We start from the raw sequence: 23,161 nt of genomic DNA on the forward strand, positions 1-23,161 counted from the left end.
CTTCCTTATATTTTGTCAATTCTCACTTTTAACCATTGTGTTGAGTTTTGAGACATAGAATGCATACACATTGAAATTGTACAAAGCACTCAATCTATATCCATGAAATGAGATATACCGGTATATGTTGTAGTTTGACTGAAACTTTTTATTTATATTTTCAGAATTTACCATGGAATCAAACAGACATTTAATCATCTGGGGTTTAAAATTTCATCACATGGAACCATGAAATGGCTAGGATTTGTGATGGGAACAGGAATGTTTACATACTTCAAAAAAGGAAATAAATATAAAAGAGTCAGTGAATAGTGTACCATGATGGATCGTGGTACCCTCACCCTATCCTCAGCGTCGGCTATCAGCCCGACAACTCATGTCGGCTTGGTGAGAAGGACTAGTATGGAAACCTACATGGTGCGTATTTATCCTGGTCCTTTATACGAGTGTGATTATACCTCGATTGAGGCTGAGAAATGCACAGCTGCAGTTGAGATCCTAAAAGTAGCTGTGAAAAAATTACAGCTTGGAAATCCAGAGAAATATGAACTCGCCGAGGTCTTGTCTTCAGGGGGACAACTCTGTAAAGAACGACGACTAGAACCAACTGAAAACCCAGTGCGAATAATGCTACTGTGGCCCAAAATGGCAGGGAGTAATGTTCCTGGGTATAAATTTTTTCTTAGAAAGAAAGATCATGAAAGTGTGAATCGAACCTCATCTTGGCGGGAAATTTCTAGTGATCCCAGCCGTGTGGACTCTTTTCTTCTGACGTTCCTCAAACAGCCAACCAATAATAAGGAATATCCCGACTTATGCAATCTTCCAGATTTAAATGAAATGACACTGTTGGAAAACATCAAAAACCGTTTTGAGCACTCACATATATACACATATGTAGGATCAATCCTTATAGCTGTGAATCCTTTTAAATTTTTTCCCATTTACAACCCCAAATATGTGAAAATGTACCAGAACAGAAGACTGGGGGAGCTACCCCCTCATATTTTTGCAACTGCAGATGCAGCATTTTATACCATGCTCCGTAAAAAGAAAAATCAGTGTATTGTGATATCGGGGGAGTCAGGGTCTGGGAAAACAGAGAGCACAAATCTCCTTTTGCATCACCTTACAGCACTTAGTCAGAAGGGGTCACACGGCAGTGGGGTGGAACAAACAATTTTGGGAGCGGGACCAGTTCTAGAGGTAAGTTTGTACCCTTAAGATTCATGTACCTGCAAGACAATACAACTCACTCAATCTGTACATGATCTTTTGAAATTCATTTGATAAAAGTTAACATCTAGATTTGATACTGGCTGTCATTAGCTCTATTTAAAATGTTTTACAATTAAATGCCTGTAAGAATTATAAACATATTGATGAACACTGCACTTGTCATGGCCATGATGTTACTCAAGTAATGATTATTGAAATTGTTCATGTGGATACATAAACAAAGTTAACTTGTGGGAAGTGTCATCTGTTGATTTGACAGTCGATTTCTCTAAGTACTAGTACTGCATACATATATAGATAGAAAAGTTCAGCTGCCGAGTGTGCCTGTACAACACAAACATTGAGAGGATGATCATGTTGTGTGGTGTTTTTAAATTTGGCCTGATATTTCCTGCCACAGTAGGACAGAAGATCAACCCTGTCACTGTTAGGAAGGATACACACTTGAGTCACCATCAGCCAAAGGGAAAATCATCCTTACTGTGTTACATTTTAGTTACTATCATGTCACATGAAACTACATGTAGGAGAGATTGTCATGTTGCTCTGTCAAGAAGTCTTCCTTTATCAGATTTTCACAGTAAATTTCTGATCTTCTACGAGAAGTTTAATTCTCCTGTAGTTAGTTAAACAGTTAGATTGTGAATATTTACATATAAACATACATTTAACAAATGTCCTGCCTTGAAGAGGTGGTATTTTAATTTGTAGAAAAGGATGCACATTTTAATGTATGCATAAAATCATGCATTTTCTATGTGTCTGTGATGGTAATTGTGTAGTATTTGTTTACCAAGTAATACCTGTACTACTTGTTGACTGAGATCAACAATACAGTTAGGATTTTAATGACAAATTTATTGTATGAAGGTGATTGTGTTTGTTTTGATACAGTCAGTACACTTTCACGGTTTTCTTGTTTGTTATGAGAGTTTTACATATATACCTGTATTATGATTTTAGCAGATTTGGGGGATGATTTAGGGAGTTTATCTTTTGCTTGCACTGTTTTTTTATGTTCATCTTCCCACTGAAAATTCAATACCATTTTATCTGAGTCTGCAAGCATGGTGATATTATTAGGATGAAAACACTGATAAATTTACGAGTGAAAGGTGATTTATTTACTTGCTATGTGGAGAATGCATTATGCTTTCTGTGTCGAAAAGATAAAATGCTGTCAATCAGGCAAGTTTGAAGGATTTTAAGTGAAACATGGTGACTGCGGAATTCCTTAATTAAGATACTGCCAGTGACAACATCAATGCCTCTCTAGGTACTGTCTATCTCGCTGCATCATGACTGCTGAAAAGCAGGTGTTTGTACTTAATGTTTTCATATATGTATTATGCACTTGCAGAATTTTCTATATGCATAATGCTAAGATCATTAGATTTGATTAGATTTGTATGCAGCACTTGTGAAGTTGTGATAAAACTAAATTGATTTTTTTCTGCATTGTACCAATTGCTTCTCATAGTTGGAATATGGTTTTTGTAGACTATGGTTTTATCAGTATGATTGTGGACAATCATTGAATGTCAGCATTTTCTTTTCAGAAGTTTTTTAGTGTACATTGAAGAATAAAATCTGCTCTTTACATTAAGTCTCCCAGACGAAGTTTGGAAACTTTTAATTGTTTTTACTCAGTTCTTATTATTCTTGCACTTCTTTTTCTTTTTTCTTAAACCTGAAAATGTCGTCAGCTGTTCTCCGTAAATATTTAGTACTCAAAGATAATGATTGTTCATTGCATCTAGTTGTGCTGGCTTTTGTTTTCAGATTGAAGGGGATTTAGATACTTTTTGGGGGGATCAAATAGGGGTGTGGTATTGCATAGAGGATAGAGCTGTGAAAAAAAAAATGAATTCCATATTTCAACAGATATAATAAACATGAGAAATATCATAGATACAGTCTTAGAATTTTCAGCACTGGTAAGGGAATGATGACAACTACAACCTTGTATCAATGTCAACTAACTCCAGTGACCTTGAACATAAACTAGTGTAACTTCAGAACCTGGGACTATCTTCAACAATGATGATTGGATGATGAAGCCTGCAAACTATAGTGTCGAGGTCAAGTGATTATCCACTAACCTTGACATTGGACCTTGGTCGTAAAAACTAGTATAACTTTAAAACATGGACTTATGAAGTCTTACAAACTGATTTACACAAATTGGTACGTGTATGTAAATTATAAAGATTTGTTTGGCAGACTTTATAATTTACATTCTGCAGAATATAATCATATTTTGATTTGTTTCTGATTTACCCTGTAGAAAGTATGTGCACTAATTTAGGAACATATTTTGATGCACAATTGTTAGAATTTTCATAGTTCATTACCCAATGTAATATCAAAGCATTCTCTTGTCTTTTAAACTATAATGTATAAATGTATACACAGGCCTTGGAAGTTGGCAAAATAAGATATAAAAAAGAGATTATCCAGATACCATGCTGGAAATCAAAAGTTCATGAATCTTGTGCAATACAAAAGAACTGATTAGATCAAAAGATGATTAAACAGCAGAGATGTTCTGGCTAGACACTAAACCTGGTGAACATGCTGAAGAGAGCTGTCAGACTAAATGTGAGGTGAAGCTGAGAGAGATAGAGAGAAAGAGAGAGAGATTCAAAATAACAATTTCATTGAGAGAGAGAGAATAACAATTTTATTGAGAGAGAGAGAGAGAGAAATTCAAAATAACATAATTTTAGAGAGAGATAGAGATTCAAAATAACACAATTTTATTTCTATATTAAATCTCAAAATATGATGGTATATAATTGTTAAATGCAAAAATAGAGGGGACCAATTTCTTGAATAATGAAGTTTTTCCGTGCAAGTAAAATTCACTATAGTAATACACAAAAGAAGATTATAAGGTCAACTTGTCCCATTGAATTTGTCTGTCTGATCTTGGGTTCTCTATTCATGGCATTGACAAAGGCTAGGTAAATACTGTCACTGTTATGTAGTCTGATAAAGCCTGTCCATTGATACTAGGGTGTATGTTACCCTATTAAACGAACCTTGAAATTGAGAGTCATTGGATGGATCAGCGTACACCTCTATAGCCTGTTCATTTTTCATACTAGAGGAGTTTTGTCTCTCATTTTCTAATGCAAGTGACTGTGCTTGTGTTGAAAATATTAAAAATTGTTGGGGTTTATTTCCACATAAAATGTACACACATTGCTAATTTGTAATTTTAGAGACTCCAGCTCTGCTGTACAGCTGATAATCAAAGCCACCCACATATTGGTCCATAAAGCTAGGCTGATATAAATCACTGTGAGAAATGACCCTGCTATATAAACATTTCTGAAGACTTCAGGGCTTATTACTATCCCCAGTATTTCTGGTTCAGTTCAAATTTCATTCATGGATATTTTTTTTATTGACTTAAAGGGACTGATTCACGATTTCCCCCCAAATTTTTAATGATTCACTTGGTCTACTGTCTAATGTGTTTAAAAGGTTTCACAAAAAATTAAGGTTATCCATTATCACAGAAACTCATTTGTTTGTATTGTATACAAAGATTGCAGTGTGTTATTGTTTACTAAGTTTTCAAAAGAAATGGATATCGATCTAAGTTTAGCTAAGTATATATCTATCACATTTTAAGTATTCTTTAGGTAAAATGTGTCATCTTTTTTCTTTTCTTTTCTTTTTCTTTTTTTTCTTTTTTTTTCTTTTTATTATCAATTGTAAATTTTAGTATGTTGTACAGCGCTTTAGAGTATTTTTAGATAAGGTGCTATATAAGTGTACTTTTATTTATTTATTTATCTAAAAGTTAAATTTGTGACTATGCAAAATTAAGATGAATAAAAATTTCACTGGTTTGTTTGTATATATAGAATCGAGTGTTTATACATAACACAGAACTAAGGCTAAAATAATGCTTTTATTCTTACATTAGGTCAAAATTTTGGCTGTCAACATTAAATGAATTATATTTTTAATATTTAACATCAGAAATAAAAAAAAATATGTTTAATTAAATTGGGCTGGGGCCATTGGAACTGGTAAAAGAAGTGACATTTTGTTTCAGATTGGGAGTTCATATTAATCATATGAAAGAGTAATGAAATTAGATAATCTATAAGATCAGTGATGAGCATTATTTATAGGAAGTGAAACTGAATTTATCTGCAGCTGAGTTTTTGAAGTCAATCTTGGGGACATATGCAATGTTTCTCAACAATATATAATATTTTATGACACTTCACGTATAATTCTATTCATCTCTTTTCTACAAATAATCTTGAGTATATAACAATGTCTATTTTAGAGTTAGCATATTTTGATAGTTCCTGGTTGTTGCAAATAAAAATGTAAAAAAAAAAAAAAAAAAAAAAAAAGAGCACATCTTGTGTACAGTATTACTGTAAGTTGTATAAATAGACAATTATACTGTAAATAGCAAAGAAGGAGAGAAACATCATTGGAACAATTGGGTGTCAAATCTGGGATCCTTGCATATTACTAGTTATCTAACCACTGAGTTACCGATATACAAGTATGAAAATATTACATGTACTAATATCAATATTGTAAAGTTTCAGCCTATTTTGATTTTGGAAATCATACAAGAAGTTTTATACTCTTCAAATTTTGGACGAGTGTCTTGTGGCCTTTTTTCACATTGGAATAAGGCCTTCTATTGGTTTCAGCTATAGAGAATCAAGTGCCTGGCTGGCTCAGTCACCCCCACCCCCCACCCCCACCCCCACCCCATCCCCAGTAGTTAGGCAGGTGCTTTTTCCCATTTTAACACTAGCTTTCCTGCTTCTTTTTTTTTTTTGGTGGTGTGGCAAATAGATTAAGAACCGTCTTGATTTGCATACCACTTTTGGTTTGATTATGTAAACTTTTTAGCACCCTAGAAATTTGCTTGTATCAGTAGTTTAGGATGTGGTCTCTTTTGCTTTAAATTGATACTCAGATAATGCAGCATTCTTAAACCTCCTCTTACTTTCTTAGTTTTAACACCCAGTTTGCCTTGTTCATGTTAGAAAATCTTTTTCTCCCCACCCCACCTTCACCCTCTCTAGAAATAGTTTATGGGAGATCACCTTAGCTCATTACAAATGCTTTTAAATGTTATAGAGAATATTGTAAATAATCATATTGACGTTTTCATTTAGTAAATAGTCCTTCTTCAACAAATGAAGGTTTTAAAAAGAGAAATAAACCACAAAACAGGTACTTGGCTGGCATCATGAGTCATTTTAGTTTCCAATAAAGGGTTACATGCATTTCCATTTAAACATTGTGGGCTAATTGTCTGACTGCATAAATTCGATTATCGAGGGACCATATGTACACAATTCATCTGTTACATGCAGTTAAGCTTGTTTGAGGACCCTTATAATTTTATTTCATTTTTCAGTGTAAGCATACAGGCATGTTAGATATTGTTGTTTTAAGATAATTTATTGATTCTGATTTGTAAACACCATGAAGGAAGTAGATCTGCATGGCATTTGTTTTGTAAGGAAATAGACAGGAAAACAATTGAATGGCTGAAGGTGGGGGAAAAAATCCTAGACGTTAAAGGTGCAGTGATGGTCTGTAGGTGACAAATCGTAGCCCAGAGTCAACATGTAAATAATGTATTTATGATGTCTTATGCCATGTTACAACAAAAACACTTGTCTGACACATTTCCCTTAACAATTGTGTGTAATCAGGAAGCTAGGTCTCTTCATATGTAGCTGTAAATATCTGTGTAAGGGTTTTCTCAAGACATTAAACTTGAGGATACCATGTTGTTGGTAGTTTTCTTCATCTACTCATGTTAGTATTCTATGACTAGAATCATTCATTGGGGGTGGGGTGGGGTGGGGTGGGGTGTGTGTTAGTTAAAATTTCCATCGTTTGAGAAAAAAAGAAGATAAAGATATTTTCATGGCTTATTCATATTCGGTAGAAGACTTGCCATTGTTTCTGGTAGTGCACTCTCTTCTGAGTGGGTTTTGATCTTCAACAACAACACAAAACAACAAAATTATTTCTCAAATAAATACAACATGTGTATTGTAGAGAACTAATTCGTAATATATAATACAATATTGTACATAGCATACAGTTAAAAAATATAAAAAAAATGGAACCCAAACAGATACCTTTCCAAAAAAAAGTTTCAAATTCTATTAGATATTGCATTGTGAAGAATATAACATCCTCACACCAATTTGTCTTTGCATGATTGTTACAGAGATTCAGTGTTGGGAGAGGAAGAAGAGCATAGGTCAAAGTCATACGTAGATACAGGGAAAATTGTCTAATCAGGATATTGCACAATCACATACTGCACCAAATTTTCTGACCAACTATGATTTCTTTTCTATAAATTAAAACTATATATTCTAGGTGTTGTCAAAACCCAAGATGTTGTAGGGGAATATAAAGTATGTTCGGTTTGACAAGTTTCACTGTATTGTAGTAAATGTATCTCACAAGGGGAAGCTACACCATGTTGTCTCAGTGTTACATATTTACTAATGTCTATATATATGTAGGACTCCAAAGTGCGATGGTCACTCCAAAGTACAATATGGTCACTCAAAAGTGCGATGGTCTACGCCAAACCCTGATGGTGTGACATGCCAAAATGCGATGGTCCACACTCATGCGCCAAAGTGTGATGGTCTGACACGCCAAAGTACGTTAGTGTGAGGCAAATGTGCTATAATGCGATGGTGTAGACACAACAAAGTTGGATGGTGCATACTAGTGCGCCAAAGTACGATGGAGTGTCACGCCAAAGACCATTGGTTTGTAAACGACACAGTGTTTTGGTACATACTGTACCAACCTAGTCCCGAAATATCTGACGTTTTCCTGGCTTTTTGATTATTTTGATATTTACCATGCCTGGCACGTTAAATATCAAAATCATAAAAAAGCCAGGAAAAGGTAAGATATTTTGGACTAGTACCAACCGTGTATTGTTTCACCAAAATATCAGTGCAAAATCCATGTACAAAATATAAGAATAAGAACTTATTTCATTGCCATTTAGTTGTCTTGTTATTAAACACAAAATTTTCCAACACAATATCATATAGAATGGTTTGCAATATAGCATACCCCCAGGAATTTATTACGTATACATCACAAGTAATAAATGATCACAAATTAAAGAATGTTTGGGCGAAGTAAATAATTCGAGAACAAATGTACTTTGCCGTTCTCACAATCCTCAACAGTGTAAACCTTGCCGTTGCTGTCATCCATGTCAATTTTAATCACCCGTGCCTTAATCCTCCAATACATCTTGAAGAAGTTGGTGTCAGCACTGCAGCAGAAAGAACCTTCATTGGGGCAAATGTTGCATTTCGTCGGTTTCATTTTGAAAGACGTTAAGAATGACGTCACAATGACGTGATGTCACAAACGTTACTGAACCCCACACCATCGGGGTTTGGCGCAAAGCATTGCACTTTGGCTTGACCAGCGCACTTTGGAGCGACCATCACACTTTAGAGTCTGACATATATATAGTAATATATAATTTGTAATTTGTAAGTACAAATGTTAGTAAACATCTTAGATTGACTTCATGTATGGTAATGTGAAAGTGTTTGTATTAAATTATGTAATATAATATAATATAATATATATGTAATATAATATATATATATATTGTATATATCTCACTATTTCACACGACTGGAGAAGACCGGTAACACGGTCTATATATATTATATATATCTCACTATTTCAAGTTTTAATGGCTTGTATGTGCCATGTTGATGTTATAGAATGGTATTGTGATAAATATACAATTTTGGTGTGAATCTGATCAATGCAGGGAATTTGACCTGTCCTTAATGAAATATTGAAAGGGTCAGTGGCATTTTGCAGCAGCAGTGACCTGTACAGTGTTAATGACCTGCACCCTGGGGCAGTCCTCTTCTGCGGTGTATGAAGTGTGCTGTTGTGTATTACTGCCAATTTACACCTTTGCAAGAGTTATAATGTCTTTAGTGGCCTTTTGTCATTGAAATTGTATCCTTAGGGCTGCAGTTTGTCACGCTGATGCTGAGGTAGAGCATGTTCTGTTAATTGAGCGGAATGGTCAATTTCTTTACCTCTGGATTTATTAGTATGCAGGTTACTCATGGATCATGAAGATTTTGCCAAGAGATGGGCATTAAATGTGGTGATATGTGGTAGTTGTTCAATTGTTCTCATTTATGTGCTTATTTATCTGACAAGATATCCATCCATGGAGACATTAACATTCTCAAAATATGAAACATTGTAGTGAAAATTGTTCCCTTGATTTTTGTGAAGGAAAACATTCCCGTGGTGCAGATCTTTGTAAATGGATCTGATTGCATTTCTGACAAGTTGTTGGAGGAGTTAGGGATTTTTATTTATGATAAAGGCATGTTCAAAAAGTAAAGTTTTTCTGGATCAGATACAATGTGTACAGAGGGGGAGGGATGTGGTGATGTTGACCTCTGTGACCTGTTGGGTGTATGGGGAGGAGCCTGTGGACTGATGTTCCTTCTGCTGACTAGTGTCAGTGTAACAATCAATCTGTCTGGGTCATGTTTGGGTATACCCACACATGGAGTAGGACGTGTCAAACTTGGAACATGCGGTCATTCATTAATCCCAATTTTAGATGAGACGCAGGTGAACTTATATTTTGGAATGCACATGCAGTCACATTTCAATATTCATGAAACAATGTATTCTTTGTAGAAAAGAAAGCCGATATATTTGGCATGATCTTTCACTGATTAAGAATGTTCAGTATATATTTTAGATATCAGGTATTTTGAACTTGAACTAGTCATGAAGTAATTGCGATAGAAAATGGTTCATTTGTGAGGAGATACTAGTAAAATATATTGCGCATTAGAATTTGAGATGTCAGGTAGATCAGTTGTATATCAGTAATTTGTTATCATGAGAATTCTTTTTACTCTTTTAGGAATGAACCTATAGCTTTATGACAGCTGCATGTTCACTGGAATGGTGTCTTAAATTGATCACAATGGGCTGGGTTTTTTGGAGACTGAGGTCTAGCATAACACATATATATTAATACTGAACATTTCTTTGACTCAATGTTTGTCTTTTTTAGGCTTTTGGGAATGCCAAAACAGTCCACAATAATAACTCCAGTCGCTTTGGAAAATTCATCCAGGTCAACTACAAAGAAAATGGAATGGTCCATGGGTAAGGCTTAACATTTAGGAATGGTCCATGGGTAAGGCTTAACATTTAGTAGTCTAGGTCACCTACACGTTTGTCAATGCAGTGTTCTACGAGACAAACGTCTAGGAGCATTCTACGATAAACATTTACACTCCATAACGAGGCTTATCCGAATTCTGATAAAGCAGCTGATTGGTTGATGCATAACGATGACGGACGCAGTCGAACAGAAGATAAACAAAGTTTTATCAGATTTTAAAATCGAATTCTCGCTGAAACCTTTACAGAAAGAGTGTTTACTTAAATTAGCAAATAGGTCAGACGTGTTGGAAGTATTACCAGCAGGTTATGGGAAATCGCTATTGTATACGATTCTACCGCAATTAATGTTTGAAGAAGACCTGCATAGTAATACTAGTTCTCATGAAGTCAGCATAATTCTGGTCATATCGTCACTGGTTTCTCTAATGAAGGACCAAGTTTCGAACTTGCAAAAACACAACGTTTGCTTTCTTTAGAACAAGCGACACATAAACTGACATTTGGAACAACAGCTGTGCTCTCTGTTTTCTTCGGTGTCGCCATTTCAGTTTTTTGATAGCGCCCCCTCGCGGTGTAATATTTTTAAATAGAACGCTCCAAGGCGTTTGAGTGGGAAGTCAAACGGCTTGCGTGACCTAGGCTAAACATTTAGGGACATGATGGAAAACTTGATATGCTGAAAACAAGAGATTAAAGCCTTGCGCTAATAAAATTTGCCATTATGTCTTTTGGAATACCATAGTGGATAAAGTTGTCTCTCTGTAGCATTCTAGTACGTGTAGTTTGTGGAAAATGATATGGCATGAGTTTTGTTTGAATGCAGATGCTGGAAAGTTAGTATTACATGATGTAAACTGACCTTTGCCAAAGTTTGCTGAGATATTGTTCCGTACATAAACACATCGTAGGTCTACAAGATATTGCAGTTATTTTCACGGAACACTTTATGAAAGTGTTTCATTTAGACCAATCTCTTATGGAAGCTCTTGAGTCCAATTTTAAGAGTTATTTTAATTTTCTGTTCTAATACTCTAGTGTGTATGAGGTGCAGAGGAGGAAGTAAATTGATGGCATTCCTGACACATTGTTATGATAATTTTTATTTACGACAATAGCTTGGTAGTGTTAACAGCAGTGCTTCAGTAACCATCCAGGGCACTAGTAGTCCTAATTATGTCAGTAGGCTGTCACCGTGTACAAGCTGCATTGCAGTCTAACTCTATTAACTATATATGGATTGGTTTGTTATCTAGTGGCAGTTTGGATTCCGGATGATAACACTTTCAGTTAAGACTTGCAGGTGTAGTTGCATGTTACTTGAGGATGATCTCCAGTGTAATTGCATTCACTTTTTATAAAGGCAAGGTCATTGCTACCAGAAACACACTACATTTTACTTCAAGAAATCAAGAGCTTGGAAAGATCTAATGTTGGAGAACAATGAGTTTGCTAAACTTTCCTATTTGGTCCCTTTTTAATCCTCAATTTCACCCCTTTTAAATCAGAGCTCTGTCATATCTTATTTAAATGCTCAAAGTATGTTAAAGATGCGTTTTGAAAGTTGCGTTCTAGAGAGATTCTCAATATATTAGTTAGGTACATAATGCAAACACGTAATTAGAAAAATAATGCAAGCAGGAATATTTATTTTGGTCACAGTGAGTTACCTCTCTTTGCTCCTGTTCATCAGTTACTCTCTCCTTCATTAATAACTCAAACAGGTTATTTTTAGTGAACTTCTTAACTCTATTTTGTATCAACCCCCTTCACTTCACACCATGTGCACCACTGATTCTTGCTAGTGCACCAAGACAAAGACAAATGTTTGTTTTTTTCATTTAAAAGCTTACTTAATCTTGGAAAAATATTTAAAGTCTTCGGAAAGTGTGGAAAATTGTTCATTTGTTGATGGAAATGTCACCCAAAAATGTAAATGAATTGTCAAAGTAACGAGTAAAATTCTACTAGTCTACACCTGCTAAAGGTCTTCTACCACAACTGCTTATTTACATCTTACAATCCCAGAATGCATTATATATTGGCAGGAAATACAATAAACAAATTTTAAAGATTTCAGTCAAAATCCATGACCCTAAAGGTCTTCCACCACAACTGCTTATTTACATCTTACAATCCCAGAATGCATTATATATTGGCAGGAAATACAATAAACAAATTTTAAAGATTTCAGTCAAAATCAATGACCCTTTAAGATTGAAAAAATGAAAATGCATTATTTAAAAAAAAAAAATGGGGGTAAAATAACTTGTGTGCTTTATTTTTCAAATATTATTATGCATTATGGCCCTGGCTGATATATATACGTAATATTGATTGAGTTGAAAGGTATACTTCAGTGGAAAATCTGACTTCGCAAATATGGCTCTGTAAGTCTTTGTATTATTTGAATGAGAAGATGTGCAATCAGTTTAAATATATTTGCTTGTAAGACTTTTAACAAGTTCTCTAGAACTACATATGTATAAGAAAACTAAATGCATAGTGATGTAGAGCAGGAAGGCCTCTAACAAAATTGTAAATTTCATGATCCCTGGGGTAGGGTTCTGACCCCAGGGCAGGGCCAAACTTAGTATATAGTGTTTATGTGTAGAACACTTAAACATCTTTAGTGCTATTGATATTAAATTGAAACTAAATGGATATTTAGAAAGAGCAGGTGGTCCTTTACCAAAATTGTAAAATTTTACTCTGGGGTAGGGGTTCTGACCCCAGGGTGGGGCCAAACTTAGTATATACATGTAGTATTTATGTGCAAGTTTGCTGATACTGTATAAAATCTAAATGCATATTTAGGAATAGCAGAAAAGGACGTACAAAAAATGGTGAATTTCACAACCCAGGGTTTTGACTCTAGTATGGGCCCAAATTAGTCATATCTTTTAATGTTTTAAAGTTAATACACCTATTATATTATTTAAAGTCTTTCATCACTGCATGCACTTTTGAGGGCATTGAAGTTTTAAGAACACGTCTTGTTTTATACTGTTGCTGAACATTAGAATTTAGCTTAGATATTCAGAACAGGAATTTTTTTTCCAGATTTCATAGCCCTTGGGAGTAGTGATACCTTTTCACTAGTACTCGGGTGAGCAATAAGGCCTGTGGGCCTCTTGTTACTATTGACAAACTTTCCTAATTTTTCAGAGCAATTGTGGAAAAGTATTTACTTGAGAAATCCAGAATTGTGTCGCAAGCCAAAAATGAAAGGTAAATTTTGTGTATGTCTGTCATCTATAACAGAGTGAATAATTTCTCATAGTACCAACATCATGAGTATAGCATTGAAATAATTACTATTCACAATATCAGAAGTATGAAAATGGCAATATGTGGTGCTTTTAGAGGGCAGGATGGTTTTTTTTTAGTAGGAATTAGACAAAGATGGGCAAGTGCCCCATTGTATGATTCACACCACAGAAACAGGAGATGAGACAACTAGCCATATCACTTTTAAAATAACTACAGCTGCTTGATTTTGCAGGAATTACCATGTGTTTTACTACCTGTTGGCTGGAGCTGATGAACAGGAACGAGAAGCCTTACATCTGCGTAAACCTGAGGAATATCACTACCTCAGACAGGTAACACTAGGCTTCAGAAATGATAAAATTGCATTCTGACATACTGACATTTGACCCACTGTAATGCCATATTTACACAGATAAATTGGAATAATTAATTCCTTCTGATGTTTAAATTATGATACTTTAACATTACATTCCACCAATTTTGTTAATTTCTGTGGCAGGGCCGATTTTGACCCTTCATGGACCTACTTTTTACTCATCCTTTCAAGTTGTTGTCAATTTGAAGTATTTGATTTGATAGAATTTGATAAGTGTTGTATTTAATCAGTGACACAAACATTAGCAATGGTTAGGACCAATGTTCACAACTTAACTGAACCAGTGGCCGTGTAAAGTTACTGGTCCTATACCAGATTTGTCTGTCCTACTGGTGACTCAAAACAAAATATATAATAATACTTAATATTTGCTATTAAAAGATATTCAAGTGCTAATTTAGATTTTTGATTTATTCAAATATTCAGAAATGTTAAGACAGTGATAAATCAAAGAAGTCGGGAGTCATCATCCTCAATTGTTTCTTTAAATCTACAACATCAGTAACATCCGACTCTTCATCTAGAATATCATTAGGTACAAGGTGGGCATTTTGGAATTTAGGCTTCCGAACTCATTCATAAAACAATTTTCAAATAAAAATTGGAAGTCATATCTATTTATTTATTTTAAATTTTACTTTTTTACCTGGTCTATAATGGGTGAAGGTCTTGTTCTTTCCATGAACCAAACATGATTTTTTTTTTTGGCTCAATGCAACAGATGTTTTAGATCTATGTATCCCCCCCCCCCCTGATTTTTTTTGTCGGTCTCACGGCGATGGTAAGGTCCACCACTGGCTATGAATTTCAATAGAGATGCAATCTGAAATAAATGGAATATTGATTTATTCTTAGAAAAGTAGAATGAACTGTTTAATTAGGTAAGAAGCGATAGCATTAGTAATCCATAAAACAATTGTAAGATACAAGTACATTTATAAGATTTTGTGGTTTAAAAAAAAGTGGTTAAAAATGGATTTATTGGTAAAGAAAAAGATACTCTGTGATCTATTTTGCCTGCCAGTATTGTCAGTCTGTATCTTAGTTAAATAAAGTAATAAAAGAAGAGAAAAAATACTAACGATGTATCAACACTACCTGAATTCCGAGTCAAATGGTGTATACAGGTAAAAAAGATGAGTTTGATTATGTGACTCATCACATTTACTCGTGAAAATCAGGTTAAAGTCTTCAAGCTCATGGACTACAACTTTGCTGAAAGTAGGTCAATTGGAGCAAAACTCTTAATTTGATCACTTATCAATATAGAATCTGCAAGCATTGGGAAAATGTTTGGAAAGGAGCAACTTACTATGATGGAAGGATGGAAAGGGACAACAATATATACTATGGCCATTTTACAATTATAAAAATATATCTTTTTTATTGATTCAGTTATGAATACTCAATAGCAAAATATTTTAAAAGATGTGAATATTTCTCTTATTGTTGCCAACATCTCATTTTATATGACAGAGTGGCTGCTATACACTCGAGGGCGAGGATGAAGTTCATGAATTTGTACGACTCAAACAGTCCATGGAAATGGTGGGATTCTCCAGTGTCACACAGAAAAGGTATTGTCAATAGATTATACAAAGGAAAAACCTAGCCCCCCCCCCTCCCCCCCTACAATTTATTACCTCTACAACAGAATGGAAGGGTATGGTATCAGGGCTGTGTATGTGTACAATGGTGTTCGAATAATGATACTCAATGTGTTGTAATCAAAATTTTTCTTGAATTATACATTTTTTTGGATGGAAATTCCCAAACTTTGCAGAGCCTCATTAATTTTATTAAAGATGAAGTTTAAAACGCATATTCGGAAGTTGTTTTACATGAGTGTAAAGATAATGATGTGATTTTGTTTCACAGGATCTTCTCCGTTATGTCTGCAGTCTTGCTTCTGGGAAATGTGGAGTTCAAAAAAGTAAGCCAGTCATGATATTCATTTTCAAATTAAGATTAAAAATTATGAGGACATGTTCTTTAAGAATTGTGTAGAGATTATATCTATTGACTTGGATTTTAAGAAAACCATGTGCAGTTAAGATTTTTGTAAATTTATCTGATTTTTTTTTTGCAGGAATCAAAATGTTACACTGCATTAGGTCTTTTTGATATTATTTCTGTTGAAGACTTATTGTCAAAATAACTATATGTGGTATTTTAATGTAACAGCGTATATAAATAAGTAAAACCAGACAGATGATTTAATACTTTTCCCATGCAGATACAATAGGAGACAAAAAATTATGTCAGAATTTGAAGTGATTCCTGATTGATGAGTGTGCATCAATTCAATATGACTCAATGCATGGGTTTTGAGATAATGTCTATGGACTTTGACATTACACTGATATGAAAATCAGTTTTGGGTTGAACATGTCTGGCACTTCATTAGCTCCAAGTGTAAAATGCTATGTGTGGGTATGCATTGCCCTTTTACAATTGATTTAGAGTTTAATTCATGATAGCTAAATTTACTATTAAAAGTTCAAGAATCTCATTGATATATAGAAATTAGAAATTTAAGGATAGGTAGGAGAGTGGCATGAAGAAAGTGTTTGTTCATGAATTTTCCTCATACTTGCTAAAATTGTAGTAACACCCCCTCCCACCACCCCCCACCCCCCCCCCCCCCCCCACCCCACCTCGCAAATATATCCAAATCATGTGAATGTTCTTGAAAATTTACATTGCAAAACCCAATTAATTTTCACTATTGTCAAAGACACATCAAATTTTATTTTAAAAAATGTGTTGATGATTTTTTTTTCAAAATACCTGAAATAAGATATTTCATGGATTTGATATGTCATGGGATTATAAAGTACACAAGCTAACCTCAATGTTAAACAAGGATGGCATATAACTTTGTGCTCTTGCACTGATGTAACTGTCAATTATTGTCATGAATTATTTTTCAATGCTTATATTTGAAAATTCCTTAAGACTTTACAAATCTGAATATTTCATTATTTCATCAAATTTGAAGGCGAAATTCGAGAAAAATAGAAAACTTCGCAAAATCACACTTTGGTGATTTTCTAATTCACTCGGGTTGGAGAACCTTATCATTGTGACATCACAATGTACAAACAGCTATAATGTCATAGCCTACTTAGGCTATGATGTTATGGATAATAAAGTAACATCAGTCACGATTATGATGTGGGGTTGGAGTCTCCGATGTATTATATTTCAATCACATGATCAGTGTCCTGCCTATCCTTAAAGGACACATCGTATGTTTTCAAAGTATATAAAATTATATGCATTTTGTCTTTTTTATGCTTATAGTAATTAATTTTAATGGTGCGTTTGTCGAAATATTGCGATAATTAGCCACAATACAGATTTGAATATGAGCCCCGATATAAAAAAAAGTCTCGTTAATTAGTTAGGTAGTCACGTGGTACAGTGACGTCATATGCGACCTTCGACAATCAACTGATAGTAAAAATAGTGTTAAGAAGTTTTAAAAACTCAGCTTTTAGGGGCCTAATTTATTCACCATGGACACCATTTATTTTGATGTTGACAAATTTCCCGAAAGTTATATGTTTTAGCCACCAGTACATTCGAATAGCGATTTAAATACCTAAATGCAGCGAGGAAAGCGAGTATGAAATCGGCAATTGTGAGTAAATTATAGGCCTAATATTTACATGGGTCCAAATACTATTTGGTAATGTTATTCATTTAAATATCTGTAATTGGCGTTGTTTTTCTTCTTCTTTCAAACAAACAGTGCAAAATTTATTATTTTTGGATTAGACATATTATGATACATTACATCATTGACAACAAGGCCTACTCAGTGTCACGGGTGCATTTAGAAAATAAATTAATGAAATAATCAAATTCAACGTGGAAATCGCAATAATTTATTTCGATAAAGCAATTTTATTATTATTACTATTTTTAGCTCTTCTGAGCCGAAGGCTCAAAGAGCTAATGCTATGGCCATTTGTGCGGTGTGCGTAAACTTTTTAGAAAAAGGGCTATAACTCAAGAACCCCTTGGCCAATTTTTTTCAAATTTGTTACAGGGTATCATTGGCCCAAGGGCTTTCATACATACTAAATAGAGGGATGTGACCCTTTAACAAGGGGAGATAATCAGGAAAATACAAACAAAAGTAGTGGTTGCTAAAAAATCTTCTTCTCAAGAACCACCGGGCAGATTATCACCAAACTTACACATAAGGATGAGGATATGTTGTAGATTAAAAATTGTTCAAGGCATTACCCTGGGGCAAAGGGCGTGGTCTCAAGGTCACTTCAAAGTTGACCTAAATTTATATTTCCTTAAATCTTTGATATTTTAGTCATTATAAGGACTAGGATCATCAAATTTTGACAGTTGATGCATCTTAGGACCTTGTGTCAAGTTGTCTCAAAAGTAGGTCACGGTGACCTACTTTTTGAATTTTGCAGGTATTTATTTTAAAATTAATTTTGATGCATATCTTGGACACTTTGAAGCCTATGATCATCAAAACTTGTCAGTTGGTGGATCATGGGACCTTGAAATGTGTCAACTGAAAAATAGGTCACCGTGACCTACTTCTGAATTTTATGGCTTATCATTTATAGATATATTTCAAGTTGTCATTTCAAATACCGAGAGGTTTAGAATCATCAAATCTTGTAAGTTGATGCATCTTGAGGCCTTGAAACATATTTATAAAAAAGTAGGTCACAGTGACCTACTTTTTGAAATTTGCAGATATTCAAATTTCACATTTTCAATTTTAGATGCATATTTTGGGCACTGTAAAACCTAGGATCATCAAACTTTGTCAGTTGATGCGTCTTTAGTCTTCGGTTTGTGTCGACCAAAAAGTAGGTCACCGTGACCTACTTTTGGTATTTGACAGCTAAATTACTATATTTCAGACACTATTTGACCTACAATCATCAAACTTTGTCAGTTGATGCATCTTGAGTCTTCGGAGTGTATCGACCAAAAAGTAGGTCACTGTGACCTACTTTTGGCATTTGACAGTTATATTTATATATTTCAGTCACTAATTGACCTACAATCATCAAACTTTGACAGTAGATGCATCTTGAGTCTACGGAGTGTGTCGACCAAAAAGTAGGTCACCTTGACCTACTTTTGGAATTTGACGGCTATATTTATATATTTCAGATACTATTTGACCTACAGTCATCAAACTTTGTCAGTTGATGGGTCTTGCATGTTCGAAGGGTTTCGACCAAAAAGTAGGTCAACTTGACCTACTTTTGGAATTTGACGGCTATATTTATATATTTCAGATACTATTTGACCTACAGTCATCAAACTTTGTCAGTTGTTGGGTCTTGCATGTTCAAAGGGTGTCGACCAAAAAGTAGGTCACGTTGACCTCCTTTTGGAATTGGATGGCTATATTTATATAATTCAGATACTATTTGACCTACAGTCATCAAACTTTGTCAGTTGTTGGGTCTTGCATGTTTGAAGGTTGTTGATGAAAAAGTAGGTCACCTTGACCTACTTTTGGAATTTGACGGCTATATTTATATATTCCAGATACTATTTGACCTACAGTCATCAAACTTTGTCAGTTGATGGGTCTTGCATGTTCGGAGTTCGCTGACCAAAAAGTAGGTCAGCATGACCTACGATTGGAATTTGACAGCTATATTTCAATATTCAGATACTAATTGGCTTAAAATCATCAAACTTTGTCAGTTGATATTTCTTGGGTTCTCAAAATGTGTAAACCAAAAAGTAGGTCACATTGACCTACTTTTTTGAATTCTTAGGATTTAACTAAAGATTTAGAATACTAAGAGGCTAAGAATAGAAATGGTGGGGTTGTACAATTTATCAGAAGAGCGATTCTAGGCCCTTGGGCCTCTTGTTGAATTTTGATCTACATGTCGTTAGGATCTGGGATCACGACACTATTCTCTATTTGATATTACGAGTTCATTAAAAAAAAAATTAAAGCATTATAATTTAATTTAAAGTTAGGAAATACAATATTTTATTATTTATGATTGAAAGTTCACTATCTTTTATCTTTAAAATTTTTGTAAATCTACCAGTTGGTAGAAACTAGGAGCACAAGTTAGTTGTTAAAGGTGAAGGTCAGTTGGTGCATGTGTGTATTGAAGACCAAAACAAAATGCTGAACAGTGCTTATAGCTTCGATATAACCATTTCATCGCAATATATCTGGGTCTCTGTACAACTGGTTTTTGAAAAAGTATATGGACAAAGGCGAATGGCAAAGTCCTTGCACCGACAAAAAAACTGTCCAGATATTTCCCTCATACATTCCTTCGAAAAATGGAGAAAAACTCAGTCTAAATCTTTCTACTGACAGCTAGTACATCCTTAAATGGCACAAAACACCCCTATGCAATGTTATTTAGATGCTGTTAATGTGATAATTGGAGTTTTTTGTCATTAAATCTAATCTGTTTATGAAATGGCTAACAACTGTTTTCAAACCCTCTCGCTCGAGGTTACATATGACGTCACACATAATGGTGTGTAAAATATCGAAATAAATATGTATATCATAAGATTTGAATTTCATCGCTTTCAAACTCAAAAACTACACTATATGTTTCATTTAAAACACATCTAACGTAGTTTTAGGCATGAAAAGAATTAATTTTGCTGAAAAAATAAAGTTTAGAAACCTGGGATGTGTCCTCTAATAGATCGAGCTTGTTTTCTTGTTTTAGAAAGGGGACCAGCATCATGATGAGAGTGTTACCATTAAACACCAGACTGTTATACAAACTATATCAAGTATTCTGAAGGTGAGTGTAAGTTAGTCACTGATGTTTAGACAAGGAACATCTAATTGCTATAGCTGCAATAATGTAGCCCTATCCAATTTTTTTTATTCTGACATTTTCGGGATAGGGCTACAATTCCATAGGATCTCCGTAATGGTGCAAAATAATTTTATGAATAACCGATAATAAACTCTGTGTATTAGTCCCAAATGTTGTTTACACCAAAAGGAGTACCAACTTTGTGCTCGGGCATGTCTAATAAACGTGTTTTTCATTAAATATAATGTACAGCATGCAAAATTCTTCGTCTGCTCCGCCATGCTTGTTATCGCGAGATCTCGTAGGTGGATCTAATGAAAAACCTAAACATTGACAATCAGCGCGAAAATGTAGTTACTCGAGCCACTTCGACAAAGAAAGGAAAATCATATTGTTGCAGAAAGAATTTACACTCTGCTGTTCGGTTTTTAACTTGATATTAAATTCAAACCTTTTCAATACCGACGAAATAGCTTTCGCCTCTATACTTGTCCATTGATGTAAATACTACCTTATATGGCATATGCAAATGACTTGACAATCGGAAGTTGAAACTTCAGTACATCAAACATGGCGCACAAATATGAATCGAAATTGGAATTTATCGAAATTGTTGAAAACGGTAGAATAGAGCCTCATAAATCTAAAGTTGCAGGTTGTAAATTTATATATTGACTAAGAAACATAGAATATCATTTTATTTACGTAAAGAAAGTCAGGAAATGTTTAGAATGAGCGCAAATGTTGCGGGAGTGAATCACTCCCGCATTTGCACCATTACGGAGATCCTAAGGAGTGGTAGCCCTCTCCCTAAAAAAAAAAACAAAAAAAAAAAAAAAACAAAAAAAAAAAAAACCCATCAGAGAGGGCTACATTATTGCAGCTACTAATGCTAGTACAAGTGGTCAAACCATTAAGTATTGTTGTTAGTTTCTGTGGAAGTGGTAGTTTTCATTGATTTCCTAGAATTGTGTAGTTTTGACCAATGGACTATACGTCAACACATCAGTTGAGATTATATGTATGTTTTATTTCTTGGTTTAAGGAGGTATACTACGGCGTCATAATGACTGACTTCCTTTTAAAACATGGATGAAAACATAAATATCAACAATATTTGTCTATTCCTTTTGGATTTAATTGCCTAGCTGAGTAGCTCAATAGGGTAGTGCTTTGACTGCTAATTTGTAGATTGTGGGTTCGAGTCTGGCATGATGTTCATTTTTTTCAGATTACTTTCTACTAAAACTGCATTTTTTGACTAAATAAATAAAGTACATTTGAAAGTTTTCAAAATATTGTTGTACATACCCTCTATTTTTCATCCATATCAAATTTCACTGCTGTAGTATTCCTCCTTGAGCAAGGATTGCTTAGAATACTAGAAACAAAAATTGCTATTATGTTTATACGGCAACACTATATTATTGATCACATTATTTTTGAGAATTTGTTTTTGATGTGACCTTGTGAGTTTACCTTGACAGCAAAATAAAGTTATCTTTCATGAAAATCCTCCATAGAGTACGGAGTAAATCCATTAAGGCATGGTAATTGAAATTAAGAATAGCGAAATGTGAGTAATGTGAGGTGTGTATGCTTCATTTTCACGTGAGACTAGCGAAATGTGAGTAATGTGAGGTGTGTATGCTTCATTTTCACGTGATTAATTTTATGTATGTTGTGATGTATTGTTTTATCTGTTCAGGTGAAAGAGAAGACTCTGGTGGAAGCCCTCACCCAGAAGCGAGCTACCGCGGGCGACGAGACAGTGGTGATGAACTATAGGATGCATGATGTGAGAAACAATGAAGTTACAACAAACTGTGCTTACTTGTCAATTTCATGCCAACAGTTTATAATCTCTTAAATCATATTCATTGGTTTGAATTATGATGCTAAATTTCACTAAAATTTGTATCAAAAATTGTATTTAGTATGATGTACATCATAGAAAAATAAATATTTTCTTTTATGATTTTAAAGGCAATAGCAACGCGTGATGCCATGGCCAAATGTCTATATGGAGCCCTGTTCGATTGGATTGTTCTGAAAGTGAACCAAGCTCTACTGGCCAAGAGACACAACAGTGACCATCAGGTAATAGTCTACCTCACACATGTGGGCGTCTGTCAGTCCCTCAGACATGTGGGTGTCTGTCAGTCCCTCAGACATGTGGGCGTCTGTCAGTCCCTCAGACATGTGGACGTCTGTCAGTCCC

The 23,161-nt window shown here is 34.5% G+C and overlaps 1 protein-coding gene across 32 annotated transcripts in view; it reads left to right on the forward strand.

Annotated features, from left to right (window-relative positions):
- Positions 1-23,161, forward strand: part of LOC125648954 (unconventional myosin-IXa-like) — a 74,120-nt gene that overhangs the window by 10,619 nt on the left and 40,340 nt on the right. For 31 of the 32 annotated variants that reach the window (XM_048876021.2, XM_056166910.1, XM_056166923.1 and 28 more), the window contains exons 2-10: positions 165-1,206; positions 10,367-10,461; positions 13,648-13,710; positions 13,985-14,084; positions 15,605-15,705; positions 16,007-16,061; positions 20,845-20,922; positions 22,649-22,738; positions 22,927-23,040. In XM_048876021.2, the coding sequence (XP_048731978.2) occupies positions 319-1,206; positions 10,367-10,461; positions 13,648-13,710; positions 13,985-14,084; positions 15,605-15,705; positions 16,007-16,061; positions 20,845-20,922; positions 22,649-22,738; positions 22,927-23,040 (1,584 nt within the window). In that variant the 5' untranslated portion in view covers positions 165-318. The other variant, XM_048876026.2, reaches the window with a different exon arrangement.

This window comes from Ostrea edulis, chromosome 5, assembly GCF_947568905.1.
Source record: "Ostrea edulis chromosome 5, xbOstEdul1.1, whole genome shotgun sequence".
Taxonomy (NCBI): Eukaryota; Metazoa; Mollusca; class Bivalvia; order Ostreida; family Ostreidae; genus Ostrea; species Ostrea edulis.